Source organism: Bos mutus, chromosome 7 (assembly GCF_027580195.1).
Source record: "Bos mutus isolate GX-2022 chromosome 7, NWIPB_WYAK_1.1, whole genome shotgun sequence".
Taxonomy (NCBI): Eukaryota; Metazoa; Chordata; class Mammalia; order Artiodactyla; family Bovidae; genus Bos; species Bos mutus.
Genome location: NC_091623.1, coordinates 27674429 through 27695120, shown reverse-complemented (window position 1 = coordinate 27695120; position 20692 = coordinate 27674429). Strand labels below are relative to the sequence as shown.

The following is a 20692-nucleotide window of genomic DNA, read 5'->3' as shown; positions in this document are numbered from 1 at the left end:
TAGAAATAATCCCAGTGCAGGATCATTAGCGTTGATGAAGGCAGACAGAGAGACGGGACAGGATTTTGCAGGAGAAACCACCATCTGACTAAAACTGAGCACCCTGAGGGCAAAGGGATGGCCGAATCTCCCGGAAAAGCATTTGATACAACCAACCTCAGATAAATGTGCCTTTGTTGCAAACAGGTGAGTTGATCCAGCAACGATACTTTGTATGGTATAGGACCCCAGGTGGAACCTGAAGAAACACAAAGGTAAAGGCAAAAGGCAAAAAAGAATGAGTCAGCTGCTGGTAGGCCAAGTTCCTGAGTGCAAAGGACGTGCTTATTGTAAACTCCACATGCCTGAGGCAGAGTGGAGTCCTGCTCCTGGGAACGGGGGGCTTGGTGCTTCGGGAGTCACCCCACACACTCCTCTCCCAGTAGGCAGGAGATCCAGAGAAATTAACAGCCCGTGTTTGCCTCAAAAACAGCATCATACACCCAGAAGGTGTCATTACTGATTTAAAAGGAAAAAATGAGTGACTTGTGCTATTGAGCTGGGTCTGAGTTTGTAAACGATCCCTTGGTAACGAGGAGGTGTTTTCAACACATGAAACTAAACAGCTATTCTGAAATAGTTCGTGGCCAAGCCAAGTGAGTTGGCTTCCCTGATGGCTCAGACGGTAGAGCGTCTGCCTGCAGTGCAGGAGACCGGGGTTCGATCCCTGGGTCGGGAAGATCCCCTGGAGAAGGAAATGGCAACCCACTCCAGTACTCTTGCCTGGAAAATTCCATGGACTGAGGAGCCTGGTAGGCCCCAGCCCATGGGGTCGCAGAGAGTCCGACACAACTGAGCGACTTCACTCACTCAAGCTAAGTGAGCTGATGCCGAGCAAGGCTGGGCTTGATCAGTACTATTACTTAAACAAACACCACTGTTACATTGACTCGCATTAAGGAATGTTGTTGACAAATGTGACTATTTCTGTGTTTGTTGAACTTTCACTGAAGCATTTTTCCTCTCACAGCAAAGCGTGACTCTTCTGAACCAATACAACCCTGGGAACTGCTTTCAGATGCAAGGCTTGCGGATACTGAAAATTAGTAACTGTCTGAGAAACTTACTTCTGCACAAGCTTACTCCAGTTCTCTTTGACAAAATCCCAAGCCAGTAAGTGTCCGGGAAAATGCCGGGCCACCGTTCTAATGATAAACGACAGCTTCTGTGTTCGGATGAGATCTCCATCGAGGCTCTTTTTCATTAACCTGGAGAGCAGAGCAGATTGAGCTTCCAAAATAATTATTCATGATGAGGTGATGACTGAATTTAAATTAATACTGGTCTCCTAATTAAAGCTCTGTGGCAATTCAAGAGATACAAGTTTTGGTTCTGTCTAAGCTTCATTAACAGTGAAAACTAGTCATGTTTCTAAATGAAGGAAAAACCAATGAGATAACACATAAATACACTGTTACATAGTAATAAATTGTTCTTGACGTAAAAGGACATTTAGGGGAACAAAAGGACATTTAGGATATAATTTCCAGTAGAATTTATTATAATTCTGAAAACTGGTACTGTTTTTTCTGTTAAAAACTTTGAGTAGGGACATATCTTATTGTTCTTAAACTGGGCTGTCATATAAAAATGAAGATACTTTTCAGAATGCACTCAATAAATTGATACTAATATGTGTACTAGATAATGTTCTAAATTACTGAATAACAATGCTTGAAATAGGTCATTACTATCTATCCTAATTTTATAGTTTAAGAAGCTGAGGTTATAATAATTACCCCAGGGACACAGCTATTGCTAATAAATATAAAAGTTAGGCATTTGAACATAAGCATTTACTGTGTGATAATATCTGCTTATATGAGAACACACATACCTCTAAAAGATTGCAGCAATATTTTTAACAGGAAAAAACCCCAACTGCTCATCAAGACATGATGGGCTGGATAAACTATGATAGAGCCATATTATGGAATAATACACAGCTATAAAGAAAAATGGAGTAGGCTTTGCAGCAGATCTCAAGGACTGATCATTCACTAAAAGGAATGTCACAAAACACTGGGCACAGAATAAAGCAGCAAGTGCACAGGCCAGGACTGACAGTGTTAACAGAGGAGGGGATAAGAACAAGACTGAAGGATCGAACAAGAGGTCGTTTTATGTGTTACTCCGTTTCTTAGGTACTGTTTAAAGACTTCAGGGTGGAAATTTATCAGCATATTCCTGGTCTAAAACAAACTTATTACTGATTTAAAAACAAAGCCTTTTCTCAGTTTGCTTGGGTCAGAGCCTGGCTACTTACTTTCAAGAAAATGACCATTTACAGTGCATCCTTTGGAAAGTGGGTCTGGGCAGCTGCTGAAGACATCTTGGGGACACTATTATGATTTATCTGAGCAAAACTGTTCAAGCAAAGCAACAAGACCACAGCACCTCCGTCCACCCCTTTACGGGCACTGACTTTCAAGATGCTTCCGGTGTCTCTTGGCGACTCAGAGCGCCTTTCTCCTGTTCTTCCTGTCAGGAGACCTATTCACTGCCCTTCTTTCCTCACATGAGCCTTCCATTCCCAGGTCAGTCATCAGCTGAGTAATTAAAGAGTCTGGCAGATTCACATAAAGGTGTAACCTGTAAGCTTTTACGTAGTACCTTTTCCTGAAGTGTCTGCATTTTAAAAGAGACGGCTGGGACAGAACCGTGCCTTTGCCCAGAAAGAATGAAGCTAGGTGTGGAATTAAAGACAACGTGCCAAGGGAAGGAAGAGATTTTTAAGAAGAAAGCAGGGCTGTGACTCTTGGCACCTCCAGTTCCTTCTGGGCATAGCACTGTGGCCTGTGGGGACAGGTCTGGTCCCTGAGATGAACCCCTGCCTATGGGGTCTCCTCACCACCATGCCCGGGTCAGGCCTTGCCTGTGAGCGAAGGGAGGAAAAGGGGGATCCCCCCCAACCCCCGAGGGTCTCCTCACCACCCTGCCCGGGTCAGGCCTGGCCTGTGAGCGAAGGGAGGAAAAGGGGGATCCCCCCCAACCCCTGAGGGTCTCCTCACCACCCTGCCCGGGTCAGGCCTGGCCTGTGAGCGAAGGGAGGAAAAGGGGGATCCCCCACCCCCGAGGGTCTCCTCACCACCCTGCCCGGGTCAGGCCTTGCCTGTGAGCGAAAGGGAGGAAAGGGGATCCCCCAACCCCTGAGGGTCTCCTCACCACCCTGCCCGGGTCAGGCCTTGCCTGTGAGCGAAGGGAGAAAAAGGGGGATCCCCCCCAACCCCCGAGGGTCTCCTCACCACCCTGCCCGGGTCAGGCCTGGCCTGTGAGCGAAGGGAGGAAAAGGGGGATCCCCCCCAACCCCCGAGGGTCTCCTCACCACCCTGCCCAGGTCAGGCCTGGCCTGTGAGCGAAGGGAGGAAAAGGGGGATCCCCCCCCCAACCCCTGAGGGTCTCCTCACCACCCTGCCCGGGTCAGGCCTGGCCTGTGAGCGAAGGGGGGAAAAGGGGGATCCCCCCCAACCCCCGAGGGTCTCCTCACCACCCTGCCCGGGTCAGGCCTGGCCTGTGAGCGAAGGGGGGAAAAGGGGGATCCCCCCCAACCCCCGAGGGTCTCCTCACCACCCTGCCCGGGTCAGGCCTGGCCTGTGAGCAAAGAGAGGAAAAGGGGGATCCCCCCTCCCAAGGGGCTCTGTGGTCTTATGTTTTTGGTTTCCATAGATCATATTCATTTGGTGGCTTCATACCAGTAAAGCTTCCGTACATCCTCTGAGCTGGCAAGAGCTTCGAGTATTTTATTCTTCTGTGCTTCAGAGCCTAGAGAGACGTATTTGCTTAAGAGGAATGACCAGCCTCCCTCAGTTTTTGCTCCAGCTTTGAACACGGTCGTCATGACATCTGTAGGCAGGCTGTAAGACAGGTGGTCTGATATGAGAACAACCAGGAAAAAACACTGAATACAAAGGCAAGAACTGACTAGGGGCAGTGCTCTGGGGGACTGAGCAGGTAATACTAAAGAGTCTTCACTGTATAATTACTTGTCAGGAAAATGATTAATCCCATGGCCGCTCCTTTCCTAGTGATGCGACTAAAAAGCTTATGAATTCAATACAGTAATTAGTTACTGTTCACCCACAAAGAACCAGGCAGGCAACCGGCTGGACGCTGTGAGCAGGGAAGAAGACTCAGACACAGTCACTACCTGCTGGGAGGCTCACAGGCTGTCATCAAGTATAGAACGACAGACGTCGTAACACAGCGCGCTAAGTCCCATGGTAGAAATCTACCAGCAAATGCAGCAGGAGGGGCGAGAGCAGGGGTGGGAGCACGATCTTCTGTCTTAATAAGATCTCAGAGGGCTTCATCAGGTTACCCCAATACCCTACACCCCAAGTCTCCACCTGGTGTTTGAACCTGGAGAAAAGCAATCATCATAAAACACATTTCTACTAACTGCTAATGCCACCTGCTATGTTTTATTCCTAAATTAAAAGATACCTGCTTGATGCCTCAGGCTATTAGGAGGATGGCTATCAAAAGCCCAGAGAATAAATGTTGTCAAGGACGTGAGGAACTCTTGTACACTGCCGATAGGAATGGAAAGCAGTAAAGCCCCTCTGGAAAACATTATGGGGATTCTTGTAAAATTAGATATAGAACTACCACATGACCCAGCGATACCACTTCTGGATATGAAAGAAATGAAGCAGGTCTCAAAGAGGTATTTGTACACCTATGTTCACAGCAGCATTATTCACAGGAGCCAGAAGGTGGAAGCAACCTAAATGTCTATCAGTGGATGAAGAGATAAAACAAAATGTGGTATATACATCCAGCGGGTCACTCAGCCTTAAAAAGAAAGGATATTCTGACATTTGCTACAACATGGATGAATCTTGAGGACATTATTAGATTGTCTATGACCAACCTGGACAACATATTAAAAAGCAGAGACATTACTTTGCCTACAAAAGTCCGTCTAGTCAAAGCTATGGTTTTTCCAGTGGTCATGTATGAATGTGAGAGTTGGACTATAAAGAAAGCTGAATGCTGAAGAATTGATGCTTTCGAACTGTGGTGTTGGAGAAGACTCTTGAGAGTCCCTTGGACTGTAAGGAGATCTAACCAGTCCATTCTAAAGGAAATCAGTCCTGAATTTTCATTGGAAGGACTGATGCTGAATCTGAAACGCCAATAGTTTGGCCACCTGATGCAAAGAACTGACTCCTTGGAAAAGACCCTGATGCAGGGAAAGACTGAAGGCAGGAGGAGAAGGAGATGATAAAGGATGAGATGGTTGGATGGCATCACCGACTCGATGGACCTGAGTTTGAGCAAGCTCCGGGAGTTGGTGATGGACAGGGAAGCCTGGGGTCCCAAAGAGTCGGACATGACTGAGTGACTGAACTGAAAGCCAGGCACAAAAAGACACTTTCTGTATGATTTCACTTATATGAGGTACTTAGAGCAGTAAAACTCCTACAGAATCCCTTGGCTGCCAAGGGCTAGGGTGAGGAGAAAATGGGGAGTTTTGCAAGGTGGAAAAGTTCTGATGATTCATTGCACCACCATGTGAATACCCTTACACTACTGAACTGCACACTTAAAAATCAGGATACTAAAGTCTATGTGGATTTGAGCACAATTAAAACAACAGTCTGGTTTGAGAATCAGGTACACAGAGTTCACCTACTTAACGCTCGGCTTTATAACCTTTATGATTCAGGACATAAAGATCCTGGATGCACTACATGCTGTGGGGCCCACAAGAGCGAGAGAGAGCACACATCACCTCTGAGTGCCATTGGACGCCATCCAGTCAATGAAGAGCTTCAAGGCAGCAGCGCTGCAGTTCTCCAGCCTGTGCGCGCAAGCAAAGTCCAGCAAGACCGACCGGAGCTCTCGAGTAGATGGGGTGCCCTCGTCAGTCCAAGTCTGCTGTTGGATTTGGCTTTGAAGCAATTTAAATACCTTGTTCTAGAGAGACAGAACGGATTATAACAGAGTAATAACAATGACGGCAACCGGGAAAATCAGGACAAGAGCTCTTTTTTTCCTACACTTACCCAAAAAAGAAAAAAAAGGGGGGAGGGACATAGATATTACTCATTTAAATAACAACTGACATGAAGCTCACATGTTGTTGGGATGAAACCATTCAATATCACTGAGGCTATAGATAAGGTTGCTATAGCCAAGGTGGACTTAATGACATAGGACAGAAAGAATTAATGACTGTGCAGTAGGGAACCTTTCTTCTGTGTATACTCAGCTAGAAGTTGCTTTCCTGCCAAGAAGTATCATCTATAACCACTGCTGGAAGAAAGCTGAAACTTCCTGACCTGTTGACTTTAGCATCCATAAATCCATTAAGCAATGAGAGAAAAATAGAATGTGTAGGTGCTTCAATGTTTCTGAATCCATTTTTAAAGGAATATTTAAAGTATCATCTAGCTTGATGCTCTAACAAGTTAATCTAATCAAATTAAGAAAATGATGCCTACAGGGAAGAAAGGTTGTTTATAGTCATTTTTCCTCCTTCCCCAGCTTTTTATTTGAAAATTTTCAAGCCTGCAGAAAGGCCACAAGAATAGTAAAATGAATAGCCATATGTCAGAGTCACTGTTTTGTTAATACTCTTACATTTGTGTATAACACAAATATACACACACTTGGTTCTTCTGGTTTTAGTTCAACCATATGAAAGCAAGTTACAGATATCATGAGATTCCATTTATAAATAATTTAGCATGCAAGTCTCAGAAATAAGGATATTCTCCTATGTAACCACAATACCTTATCACACTTAAGAAAATTACCAGTTATTCAGTAAAATCATCTACAATTAAAGTCCATTGTTATAATTACCTCTGACTGAGATCTCATTCTTAAATAAGTATTTATGGTATTAAGGCTTCCCTGGTGGCTCAGTGGTAAGGAATCCACCTGCCAACGCAGAGACATGGATTCTACCCTGGGTCGGGAAGATCCCCTGGAGAAGGAAATGGCAACCCTCTCCAGTATTCTTGGCTGGGAAATCCCATGGACAGAGGAGCCTGGTGGGCTACAGTCCATGGAGTTGAAAAAAAGTTAGACACGACTTAGCTACTAAAACAACAACAACAATGGTTTTAAGAAACCAACAGATCTCTCATTTCTTTTTCATCTCCTCCCATGACAAAAGCATGAAAGCTGTTCATAATGTGTGGAACTATTTCCATACTCCAAGCTGTGCTGGAGGGAAGGAAAAGAGGGCATAGGGAGCTTTAAAAATCATCATGTAAAATATGCATTTGTGAATGTCACCAAAATCCTAATATAAAAATGCTTATAGGTGTTTTTAAGATACCTTTCATGGCAACAAATGAGGAGGATCAAAATGAAACCAGTTCACAGACGTGCCTCCCGCAGTGTTCTTGGCACAAGCGGGTTTCCTGTCACTGGCACTGGAACTGTACCACGACCGGTCTTACTTCAAGCACCACAGATGACCGTGTACAATGCCTCTTAACTGCCCTCCAAACTACTTCAAATTCTTCACAGAGCATAATGTTCTTCTAGAGTGCCTCTGTCGGTACTTAAAATGAATCCTAGTAGCAAAGTTTTAAATTGCTGAGGCCTTTTTTCTCAGCAGACCTTTCTCTGAGGTCTGAGTAAGTCTCTTGTGGAGCGGACTATGAGAGTGGTTTTGAAAAAAGCCTCCGTATAAGAAGAAGGATGCGAAGTTTGTAATAACAGGTCAACTCCCTTCTGTTTGCTTGTTTCAAAGGCAATGAAACAGCGAACAGATGCCCTGTGGAATGAGCGCAGGCTTGCAGTCACGGGAGGGTGTGAAGTGGTGGGAAAGGCTACTTGCCACGCTGACTGATGGTGCACGGAAGCTAACGCTGTCTTCTGCTGGCCTGACCTCAGTGGCATCACGATGCTGCTGCTGCTGCTAAGTCGCTTCAGTTGTACCCGACTCTGTGCGACCCCACAGACACCAGCTCACCAGGCTCCCCCGTCCCTGGGATTCTCTAGGCAAGAACACTGGAGTGGGTTGCCATTTCCTTCTCCAATGCATGAAAGTGAAAAGTGAAAGTGAAGTCGCTCTGTCGTGTCTGACTCCTCGCAACCCCATAGACAGCAGCCCACCAGGCTCCTCCATCCATGGATTTTCCAGGCAAGAGTACTGGAGTGGGGTGCCGTTGCCTTCTCCGGGCATCATGATGGCATTATGACAAATGAAAGAGTGACAAGCTACTCATAACTGTCAAACAGAAACAAAGTTAGAATGAGACACAAAAAAGAAACCCCCCGTACTTGCAAAACCATTAACAACAACAACAACAACTCGGTGGAGAAAAATGGCAACCACTCTTGAGAGTTTATACTAAAACAAAGAAAGCAGTGGGGAAAACGGCACTTCAAAATACTGGAAGTGAGGGAAACCTCAAGTGATGCTGTAGCCAATTCCTGGGCATTTACTCCTTTGCAGTTATGGGGTGTAACTTTCTTACTTACGGCCCATACCCAAGAGTCAAGGGGAAGTCCCCAAACTGTTGATTTTTAAATATATTTCAGGGGAATTCCCTGGTGGTCCAATGGCTTGGATTCAACACTTTCACTGCCAGACCCCAGATTTGAGCCCTGATTGGGGAACTAAGGTCCGGCAAGCTATGCAGTGCAGCCAAAAAAAAAAAATCAAATGATAACATAAATGACTTTATTTAAAAAATAATAGTTCTGTTTTTAGAAAATTTCAATTATAAATTTCAATTAAAAATTTCAATATTTTGTAAGTAATTCAATATTTCAATTTATTCAATATTTCAATAATTTCAATATTTTTGTAAGTAATCGAGGTTATTTTAATGTTAATAGACCACAGAAAGTGCTTCAAATCATCTTTCCCTTTTATAAGTAAAATTCAACCTGTTTTTTCATTATTCTACATTAATTTTTTGAAATCTAAACCCATTAGGTATCAGAATTCAATCCTCTGATTTCATAAAGTGAAGATGGTAGGGAGAGGGAATAAATTGATGAGTCATACAATGCATGTACATGCAGTAAAATGCAACAACAATGACACAGGATGACTTTAAAAATAAAACAGGGCAGGATGCTGGCCCTTATGTTATTTATTACATTTTGATTTACTGCTTTAATTTTACACTGATGTTCCCAGGGAGTTCTTTCTTGGGTCAGCTGAGCTGCTTAAAAGTGAAGTGTCAACTTTTATTACAAAAGGTTTATCCCACCAGTTCCTCATATGTAAAAGAACGAGAGTTATAAGTGATGAAACAGGAATATGGCTGAGATCAGATTTTAGTATCAGATGTGAACAATTTGACACAATTCAAATATGCCTCCAGACTCCAGCCATCACATATTAGAGCAGACATCACAAAATGTGATATATAGGTAATGTGTGTTACACGGGTCTATGTAGCCTAAATAACAAAATGACCAATAAATGCACACAATGCTCTCAGGACACTAACTTAAAAAATTAATCTGTCATCAGTCTTAATCACAACTACTACTTGATGATTGGATCCAAGGTCTCAGAAGGTTCTGCCATTCCAATCTCATCTACAGTGGGTCAAATTTCATATCTTGATAATTTTGATCCTATTCGAATGCCCTAAGATCAGAACAAGAATTTTAGAGACAGAATTTCTTGTTCCTGAATTAAAGCCATCATGACTTTTAACTTTTAACTGTCATAACTTTTAATTCATCATAACTTTTAACTGTCATGCCAGTCAAGTGCTTGAAGACGTACAATGGTAAAAGGTCTCATAAACACACACTAAGCCTCCTGTTCCGATTCTCTAACCACCAGTCTCACGGACTGGTACGTTCCACCACATCCTGAGTAAACACATACTTGCCCGGCAAACTGGAAATCATCATTTGAGATGAAGATGCAGAGTTAGCTGAGTGTCACAGCAGGAAGATATTCAAAAGATCTAACTGCTAGAACTGAGTTCAGCATCTGAGCTTTCAGCACATAGCCAGCCTGAATTAACTATCAAATGCCTCCTGACACCAGGCCCTCAACACATTAATGGAGAGAGACAGAAGAGGGACTTATGCCATCATGAAGTTTAGCAAGCCTTCAAACTGTTTTAATTTAAAATATCAGTGTAAAAAAGGGGAAAATATAGCAAGAAGCAGCTTTGATTCTTCCAATAAAAGGGTATCCTCTGATAGATGACAAGCTAGAACACATGAAAATACGGCCTTATAACACAAAGAGGAGGGTCTGGAGTGAAAGCGATCTGGGCCTGAGTCTTCAGCTTCATCATTCACGAGGCAAGTTGACTTTGGAGAAGTCATTCAGTCTCCTCATCTGTGTTAAATGAGGGTAGAAATCTGCTGCTGTGTGCGAGTTAAACAAGGTTATCTGCATTAAGCACTAAGCAGGGTGTGCAGGGTACAGTAAGCGCTGAAGTGCACTTGCTCTTGTATGTTCCACTCACTCATTCAGCCCACATTCACTGAGTGTCACTACGGGCCAGGTCACATTCCAGGCGCTGGTTTTTATTAAGGTTGGAAGTTGAAAGCCTTATGAAATAGAAGAATGACAAAAATCTTGGTAATCAGATGATGCCTCAGAAATCATCTAACTGAAGCATCTCACTTATGGGTAGGGAGCGGGGGTGGCTCCTTGCAGGTCAGATCAGAAACTTGTAAGGAAGGGGCTTTTCAAGCTCTGTATGGCCCCCTGCCCTGTACTCCCTCCCCATCACTGAGAATTACAGGGGATGCACAGTAGGACAGCAGAAAAGAGGATTTTCTTTTTTTAAGGTGCAATCTAGCCCCTTCTTTTTAGCAGTGAGGATGCCAAAGTTCTAAAAGACTTATTCTAATTCCTGGCCCATCACCTTTTTCCTGAAAGCTGCCTTTTGCCTGCTCTTTGGAAAACCTGACTGGTTGGCAAAGCAAACCTTGTTGTCTGAATGTGACTCAGAGAATTAGATAAGACAAAGAATTCGTCACTCCTTCTCAAGCTTTTAAATACACAGTGAAAATTTAATACCAAAAGTGTCTAAAATAACAACTGTTAAGACCAGGCAATTGGTTTTAAAAAAGGTAAAACAGTCTCCAAAACCGGTAATGCTTTGCAAAGAAACTTATATTAACCAGCATCACCACCCTTAATAAGACAGTTATCAGTGAGGACCCCCAAAACCGAATAGTCCCAGTACAAACATAGTTGTCATTTTATAATGACCACCAGGAAATGAATGGGGAGCCCTACTTTGCAAAAAGGCCTATTCCAAGCATTTATTATATGAAAATAAACCAAGAGTTGGATAGAGAAATTTTTCTTTTCATGTGACCTCATTTTGACAGCAGTGTCAGAAGTCTATATACTTTGATATTCAGACAAGAATACGTCATGCTAATCCTTTATCAGCTCCTCATGGTGAGAAATGACATGTTGATTCAAAGCTAAGATTTCAGCACCAGGAGAGTGATGAAAATGGAATATAACTGCTTTTTCAGTCTGTGACTGCTGAACGGCACATGAATAACAACAGTAAAGGCAAGCAACAAAGAGAACTTGGCAAAAGGCAGACTTACCACCAGTCTTGAGGCCAGATCCATGTGCCCGAGTTTGTCAAGGAGGTTATAGATGAGTTCTGTCTGGAACAGGGCTTCAGAGATGGGTGCAGTGTAGGTCTCATTTCTAAGATAATCAATCAGATCGAAAGCTCTCTGAAGAGACACCTTGCCTAGGCTAATGGGTAAAAGAACAAAGAAAGTAAATATGCCAGAAAAGTAAATATGCCAAAAATGTATGCATGCCGAGAGAGAAACTATGGCTAGATGGGGGAGCGGGAATCCTGAAGACCTAAAATTTAAGCTTTGAGTGGTAGGTATCCTATGGCTCCATAGTCTTCAGTGAAGTCAAGTGAAAGTTGCAAAGTGTCTGACTCTTTGCAACCCTGTGGACTGTAGTCTGCCAGGCTCCTCTGTCCATGGAATTATCCAGGCAAGAATACTGGAGTGGGTAGCTGTTCCCTTCTCCAGGGGATCTTTCCAACCCAGGGATCAAACCCAGGTCTCCTGCATTGCAAGCAGATTCTTTAACCATCTGAGCCACCAGAGAAGCCCAATATTCTGTAAAATTAGACTAAATACCTTTGATTAACTTCACATGTGCAACTCAAGGTTAAAGACGCCTTTCAGGAGAAAGATGAGCAACAGCTCAGTTCTTCATTCTATAAGTCACCTGTAAACTGCTACCAATTCAGGAAAAGTATCGTAACATTTTAGATGAGAAATGATGAAGCGTGCCAATTTTACTTATCATTAGTTACTTATATTGATCAGATGGCAGAAAGAGGATTTGAATTAGAAAGTAACTTGTTATTTGTATGGGAATTTTGTCAAACTTGTTCAGGCGGGGGCCACTGTGAATTTATAGTGCACACCTTTAAAAAATTAACCACTTGACAGAAATCACAACATCAATGGCTGAGATGGTGTGAGGTCACCATGTAACAGGAAGGTCAAGAGCCGTCAGAAGGAATGCATTTGAGTGTTCCCTGGTGCTAGGGCTTCCTTGTTCCTTGGGCTTCCCTGGTGGCTCAGAGGCTAAAGCGTCTGCCCGCAATGTGGGAGACCCGGGTTCGATCCCTGGGTGAGGAAGGTCCCCTGGAGAAGGGAAAGGCTAACTATTCCAGTATTCTGGGCTGGAGAATCCCATGGACAGAGGAGTCTGGTGGGCTAGAGTCCATAGAGTCGCAAAGAGTCAGACACAACCAACCGAGTGACTTCACTTTCTTTCTTTTCTTTGTGTGTCTAGACCCACTGACGACCTAAGTCGGTGATCTTCCTCTTCAGAGGACATTGGTACATGAGGTCACTGCCATTCTGGGCTTGTGTAGCTTGGGGGCAGCTGGGGAGGTGAGTGGTATGCCAGCTCTCAAGACATGTCTCATACCAATACATGAGCACTAAGCTTTACGCTGAAAACACTGGCTTCTTGAAAAGAATTTTCTCGTGAGTAAAGCAAACCCTGAACTTCTGTATCCATTTATTCAGCAAATTTATGTGTCGTGCTTGTCAGTATCTACAGTCTTGAAACATGATTTAAATCTTATTATATAACTGTTCAATATGCTTGTGCTGATGTTTCTAGATAGACAAGGGATATGTCTTCTATCTTCTCAGTTCTCCGAAATGAATTATACCTACCAGGCAATACATGCTAGTTCTTTTCAATTGCTTTTCTTAAATGTCCTTTTCCTCAAGAACACTTATTTCAAAAAAAAAAGAAACAAAATTAGACCCAAGCCAAGCATACGCTACCCTGCAAGTTCAAAGATGTTGTTGATGAGGTTGGCTCGATCTTTGTCGCTCAGCACATAAGGATTTATTTTCAGCTGTTTGATCAGCGCTTCCCAGTTGTCATCTGCGTAATGGACAATGTAATAGCCAGTCATGTTGGTGTTGACCTTGATCCACTGCACTTCTTCTGTGAGATTGATGACACCTAACACAGACCACAAAATGAGAGAGAGAGAGGTTAGGCAAAGAAAAGCATTAAATGAATACTGTGTTTCAAAGTTAATATGGTATTATTTTTATATTTAAAAATATATTATTATTTTATATATCAATATTATGATATAATAAATAATATAATAATATTATATATTATTATTTTATATTTAAAAATACTTATATTATTTCTACCGAGAAACTAAATGTCTGCCTCCCAGGGCAGTCATGTTCATGTTACCAAAGATCACCACCTATTCACTTAACAAGTCTTTATTTAATGGTAAACAAGGTACATGTGCCTGCTCTCCTGGATCCTACAACCCATCGTGACCAGGTGAGTAGGGTGCCATACACACGTTGTCGATGGAAAAAGAAAACGTGGCGTTCTGTAGGAGAACAGGGTAGAAGTGCTTCAGCCCTGAGGGAAGGTTAGGAGAGATTTCCTGGGAGAAATGACATCACCGTTGAGACTTCAGGATATATAGGTATTGTGAGCCAGGTAAAGAGGGACTCGTAAGTGTTCAAGGCCCAGAGAGAAAGTGTGCATGGCATACACGCACACAACTGGCTCCCAAGTTCACGCTGGGAGTGTGTGCAGGGTGTGGCGCAGGGCAGACAGTAAGCAAATGATCTATTAGCATATGAAATGTGTTCCCTCTCAGCCTTTTGTCTTTGGTTATGTTAACAGCCTAAGAAAGGACACACGAAGCCATTTTAAAAAGTCACATAATTCAAAGATAGCAAAATAAACATTAGGGAAGGACAGATGTCTCATTAGGCACAAATAAGAAATAATGAGTTAAAATAATAGAAAGCTGATAACGTACTTTGTGAACCCCTACCATTACATTTTAATGCCGACAGAATTGCTAGAAATTTATATGGAATGACTTCAATTAATGTGCGATTAATAAGAAGCTAAAAAAAGGCAACCTTAAAAATATTACTACAAAAGTTGACTGCAACCTTTAAAATTACTAACCAGGAAACGTCCTTTAAAGTTGGCAATGAAGATGTGAATTTAAAACAATAGTTAAGGGTATGCTTCTAAGCATCTTAAGGTTTAATATTTATTAGACTATAATCCCATGAGCATTACTTTGTTTACTGCTAATCTCTCAGGACCTAGAACAATGTTCCTAGTAGGTACTCAAGAGATATTTGGTGCATTAATGGATGAATAAACAAAACAATTACGTTATGGTAAGTGGTTTCAAACAAATCTAAATAAGGTTTGCAGCTGTTTATGATGTAAGTTTTCTTCCCCACTTTAAAGTGGGGAATACAGTTTTTAAATTAAAAGATAAAAGGGGAGTAAAGAAAAATCAATTAAACTCAAACAATAAAAGCATCATGGGTATATTTCCTACCAAGATTTTTCCTATACACATTTTAACTGAATTAATATTTAATATACTGGATCCATGTACATTATTTCACACATTATATTATGCTGCTTTTTCACATATCAGATTCCATTTCCTGCCATTTTCCCACTGCCTTGATATGCAGGATTCAAAATCTTAAGGATATTTTATTTTGGGACATACCACAGTTTAACCCATCTTCTACTTGGAAATATTTAGGCTGTTTTAAAATTTTTACTATCATAATAATTATATATGAGGGTTTTTAAACATAAAATGCTTTGGAAACACATCTGAACCTTTTAGTACCTGAAATCTAGGACTGATTAACTTCAAAAGCATGAATTATTTAAATTTATCAGATTTTCTTAATACCTTAGTTACTCTAATTCTGAGACTGTCAAAGATTTTTAAGATGTAAAGATTTATGTTCTGATCATGTCTTAACATGACGTATCAGATAATCAGTCTTTTTCATTAAAAAAATTTATACTAATTTGTTTTATTGCTGATATAGCAACAGATGGAATAGATTAATCACATTAATCGGGTTTATTCCTTTTCTAAAGCAGAATACAGTTCTAAGGAACATTTGCATTGGTAAGAGTAGCTGCTCCAAGTGGATATATTTTTAACAAAGCTACGACTAATGAAATTAACTTTATCAGTAGCTAATGCAAAAATATCAACACTCTCTAGGTCACCAAACCATTTCCTACAGGGCTTCTATCAATAAAGGACCTTGGGAAAAAGAACCGAAGAGCTTCAAATCCTCCTTTCCCAAAACAGGAGGCAAGGAATGATAAGCATGGCAATTTTCCCATTGGATGGAAATAGGAAAATATTGAAATACAGAGTCTCTTGGATGATAAGCAACTCGCTATCTTGTAAACCTAGCCAAGTCCAGATGGCAGAGAGGAGAACACAGCTGGGAGCGTACTTGAAATTATTACTGTCATTTTGATGACAGAATATGAAGCGGTGCAGCCAACAGCTTAGAGAGCAGAGTTATCATTTAAAGAATCAACATATTAGTCTCTTTCAGGTCTTCTGAATGATTCACAATGGAGGACCTTAAAACCACAGGTATCAAGAAAAAAAAACCCGCTTTGCACACAAGGGAGGTATCTACATCTTGCAGCTCAAATGTGGATGAAGCTACTCTCATATGTTTTTAATTTATTATAATCATTAACAGATTAACAGTTCAATTTTCACAGTCCATTGAGCAGTAAAAAAAAAAGAGTAACTCCGATGTTAAATGGCAGAAGCCCAGATTAAGTAATCTAATAGTGATTAAAAAAAAAAAAAAACTGTCAATGAGTTATGAAACTCAGCTACTGTTTTATAAAGAAACATTAAAGCACAGAAACAAAAAAAGATGTTTTTACTACAAAGCTGAAAAATTCCCTGTATGGCTTGCTCCAGAGAGCTAGCATGATACACACGGTTGAACTACATCCCCTCCTGTTCAGAAGCACTCCTTTCTCTCCCGTACCCCTTTCTTCCCCTTTGTTTCATCAGGGGTAAAGGCGCGTGATAAGTATCCTATCCTATCTACATGCCCTTCCTCCCTTTTTTCAACTGCCTTTCATTTCAGTGCCATGTCCTTTAGTTTCAGAAAAATGTTTATGGTGCAGTGATGTCCTTCTAGAAACATGAATGCTCCAAGATAGATTTAATATAAAAATGTCCTCTAGCGAAAGAGGTTAGGTTTGAAAATAAAATGGGAGAGAGAGAGAGGTCAGGGTGGGGGAGAGGAAGGAAGAGATGGAACAAGGAGACACTTTGGTGTAATTTCCTCAACAGGTGGTTTAGAAAAACAGTCCCATTTCAGCCCTTCTTATGCACAAAAACTATTAACCATTCAAAATCCGTGGACGTGGGAAAAAAGTGACCAAAATATTGACCACATATAACTTCTACATCTTACTGAACTAAGGGACTAACCCAGAAACCCTGGCATTAGAACTCACGGAAATAGACTACGGATTTAACAGACCACCAAGTTAACACATTGTACCAATGTCATAAGGGCATAAAATAAGCCTCTGTGTCACCGTCTGTGCTACATTTCTTCTGAGAAAAGAGAAGACTAAAATTCAGTGAAACCAAAACTGGCTCTTCACAGGAGCATCAGGAACCAAGACGACTCAACTGTTCTCAGGGTCAAACACCATTCCTAAGGACAGACATGTGCAGTATGGACTTTCAAAACCTGAACTGCCAGGAAAGGTAAACAGCACGGCTGAGGAGAGGAAGTGGCCGACACTGCTTTCGTCATACGTTGCCTCAGTTCCCCCTCTAGATTAAACTGGCCACATTATAGTGCATGTCACAAATTCTCCTTTACTAAGAATATTTTCAAATGCGGAGAAACAGAAGTTGCCCTTTCACCAAGCTTTGAACGCTCCGCTCCTAGAGCTTTTTACAGTGACATTTGAGTCACTCCATTATAAACTAAAATGTATTTATTCAATAAGTTTTTATGTGCCTACAGGGTGCCAGCACTGCAAAAGTGACTTGTGGAACTAAGATATCCACTTTCAATAGGGGGATACATCTCCTGTGGGGACAGATATAAGTAAGCGGCTCAGTTGTAAAGAATCTGCCTACCAATGTGGAGACTAGAGTTCCATCCCTGAGTCAGGAAGATCCCCTGAAGAAGGAAATGGCAACCCATTCCAGGATTCTTGCCTCGGAAATCCCACAGACAGAAGAGCCTGGCGGGCTACAGTCCCTGGGGTTGAGAAAGAGTCAGACATGACTTAGGGACTAAACAACCAGAGTATATTAAAAGTAGAAAATATCATTAAAACACATAAGGGAGGCATCTAACCTGTCTTGGGATGAGGGAGTGCCCCTTAGAACAAGCAGTGGATGAGCTGAGATCTGAAGAGTGAATAGGAATTAAACCAGGGAGTCAAAAGAGGCAAGAGTGCTCTTCCAGGACAGAAAACAGCATGTGCAAAGGCCCAGAGACAGGAGGCAGCACAGCATGCTTGAGCTGCCGATACAATTTTTGTGCAGTGGAAGAAGACAGTGCTTAGAAAGAAAAGGTTACAGCAGGAAAACACGGGCATGACTTCGGGGTCTGACTTAAAAAGCTGACTTACCAACTGAGCCAAAAGAGTAAAAGGCTAATAAAAGCAGATTTCTTATTGTCTGGTTATTTCTGATACCACCAAAAACTTATATACTATTGAGAGGTTTGCAAAATCTCTGTATTGGTCCCTTTCAAAAATACAAGATGGGATTATTTGTTCTCTCTTAGGTCAGAGACTGCTTGCAAGGCCCACTGAAAGTATGAGGTTTTGTTTTTAATCAGAGAAGGCAGCAATTTCTTGCACCTCCAGCTATGCTGTGTTAATCAAAGATATGATGACATCATCAGTTGTACTTAATGTTTTAAATAATTACTGTAACACTCCAGTTAGACCGAAATGCAACTGGTATGCCCACATAGTTCAATTGGCCTTGTAAGTTATTATCACACAAAAGAAGGGCAACTGGGAATATGCATTAAAACCACAAAAGGCAACACAGCCATCATTTCTGAGAAGCATTCTTATGAAAAGTTCATAATGGGAAAGCATTCAAAAACTCAGATTTTATTGAGGCATTTTTAAAATAGAACCAAGTGGTAAATCAAGTGTCCAGCAGTAATTGAAGAATAAGTCAATTAGTGAAAGTTAAAATATTAATACAAAAATCACATGTACACAGCATCAACCCAAGTAAAAAACTATTTTAAAAAAATTACTAGAAAGAAATAGTCATCAGAATAGTTACGAGAGTAATAAACTTTGTTTTCCATCTTCTGGATTTTACGTAATGTGGATATGTTACGCTTTAAAATTATTTTTTTCATTAGTAACATTAATAATGATAACCAACACTTCTATAGCACATGACAAGTGCCAGGCATTATTCTAGGTGCTTCATATAAATGAACTAAATCATAACACTATAACTTTAGTACAATTACTCTCTCCATTCAGCTTAGGAAAAGAGACTCAGAGAGGTCATATAGCTCACCTAAAATCGTATGACTGAACCAAGCAACCTGGCTCCAAAGTCGTATCGTCACTAAGCTATACTTCCCTCTCAACGATAGAGGGCTGAACACCAGATCCAAATTCAAACAAGAAATCTTCCCTTTCCATGAATCTCAAGTACCACTAACAAGTCCTGCAGAACGCAAGAGCCTCATGTTTTCAGGATGTAAATTAAGATGCTACACGGCGTGGCACTTGGTGGTATTTAACAGATGGTCAGAAACTACATTTCAGTTTCTTTTTATAGACCCCTTGTGGGTCTGCATATACAATCTGTACATTTTATTATCACCCTCCACAACCATACTTTCTAGTCCTATTTTCTCATTATCAAGAAACGTATACTATGTCTACAGGACATCTTGTAGTAACTATTTACTACAACTCTGCATCATGAATCAACCTTTGCCATGCCTAAGAATCATCTAGGGTGCTTATAAAAAAGTAGTGGGCCCAGCCCAACCCATAGAGAGTGGACAGCAGAGTATCCTTTGGAAACTCATCTTCTACTTGTTACTCTGTAACATAAAATGGTTATCGTGAATACAAAAACACAGCATTTGCTATTTTCTACAGCAACTGCTAGCATATTCAGTGCGGTTTTTCAGACCTTATTTCGCGTGATTAAGAAAGACCAGTTTTATGTATGATATTGCGTACAGAATCAATCTCACTTTAGCCACACTTTCTGTAGGTGTCTCATAGAACCAGCTCATAGCTGTGCACACTGGAAAGTGTCATCTCCTCTCTGCTGCCTGGTTAAGATTTTTAGAAAATATGCTGTTTCTAATTTATCAGAAAAGTGTTAAAAGAGTCAAACCTGATTTCTTGTCCAATAAAGATACTGATCGATGCTTTGAGTAATTTTTTCCATCAGTGATGTAGGATAGTGGAATATGCCACAGAGAGCTGTAATAAAAAGAAAACATTGGAAGATTATTAACTCTTTCCAATAGTTCAGTCAGTTACACATACTTTGTTGAGTGGTTTCTTCTTTGCCAGGAAGGTGAGATTTTTCGAGTTATTTCGAGAAAGGTATAACCTTGTTAGGTTTTCTAAGAACTTATGATCACAATACATTTAAAAACACTCTAACCTGAGGGTGCAAAAGAGATCTGTTGTTGCTGTCCAGTCACTAGGTTGTATCTGACTGTGACCCCGTGGACGGCAGCACACCAGGCTTCCCTGTCCTTCGCTGTCTCCTGGAGTTTGCTCATGTCCATTGAGGTAGTGATGCTCTCTAACCATCTCGTCCTCTGTTGCCCCCTACTCCTTCTGCTTTCAATCTTTCCTGGCCTCAGGGTCTTTTCCAATGAGTTAGCTCTTTGCATTAGGTGGCCAAAGTAATGGAGCTTCGGCTTCAGCATTAGTCCTTCCAATGAATATTCAGGACTGATTTCCTTTACGATGGACTGGTTTGATCTCTTTGCTGTCCAAGGGACTCTCAAGAGTCTTTTCCAACACCACAGTTCAAAAAAACCAATTTTTTTGGTGCTCAGCCTTCTTTATGGTCCAACTCTCACATCTATACATGACTACTGTAAAAACCAAAGCTTTGACTATATGGACCTTGGTCAGCAAAGTAAATGTCTTTGCTTTTTAATATGCTATCTAGCATTGTCATAGCTTTCCCTCCAAGGAGCAAGTGTTTTTTTTTTTTTTTAATTTCATGGCTGCAGTCCCCATCCACAGTGATTTTGGAGCCCAAGAAAATAAAATCTGTCACTGCTTCCACATTTTCCCTATCTATTTGCCATGAAGTGATGGGAGCAGGTG

At 41.4% G+C, this 20692-nt stretch overlaps 1 protein-coding gene across 2 annotated transcripts in view; it reads right to left on the bottom strand.

Moving 5' to 3' along the window:
• The window catches only part of LNPEP (leucyl and cystinyl aminopeptidase), a 102555-nt gene that overhangs the window by 8801 nt on the left and 73062 nt on the right, over window positions 1–20692 (bottom strand). For both annotated transcript variants that reach the window (XM_070373173.1, XM_070373174.1), the window contains exons 11-17: window positions 19737–19825; window positions 13297–13480; window positions 11563–11719; window positions 5777–5961; window positions 3732–3893; window positions 1107–1247; window positions 157–238 (exon numbers count right to left, since the gene is read on the bottom strand). In XM_070373173.1, coding sequence (XP_070229274.1) covers window positions 157–238; window positions 1107–1247; window positions 3732–3893; window positions 5777–5961; window positions 11563–11719; window positions 13297–13480; window positions 19737–19825 — 1000 coding nt within the window. The remainder of the gene's footprint in view (window positions 1–156; window positions 239–1106; window positions 1248–3731; window positions 3894–5776; window positions 5962–11562; window positions 11720–13296; window positions 13481–19736; window positions 19826–20692) is intronic.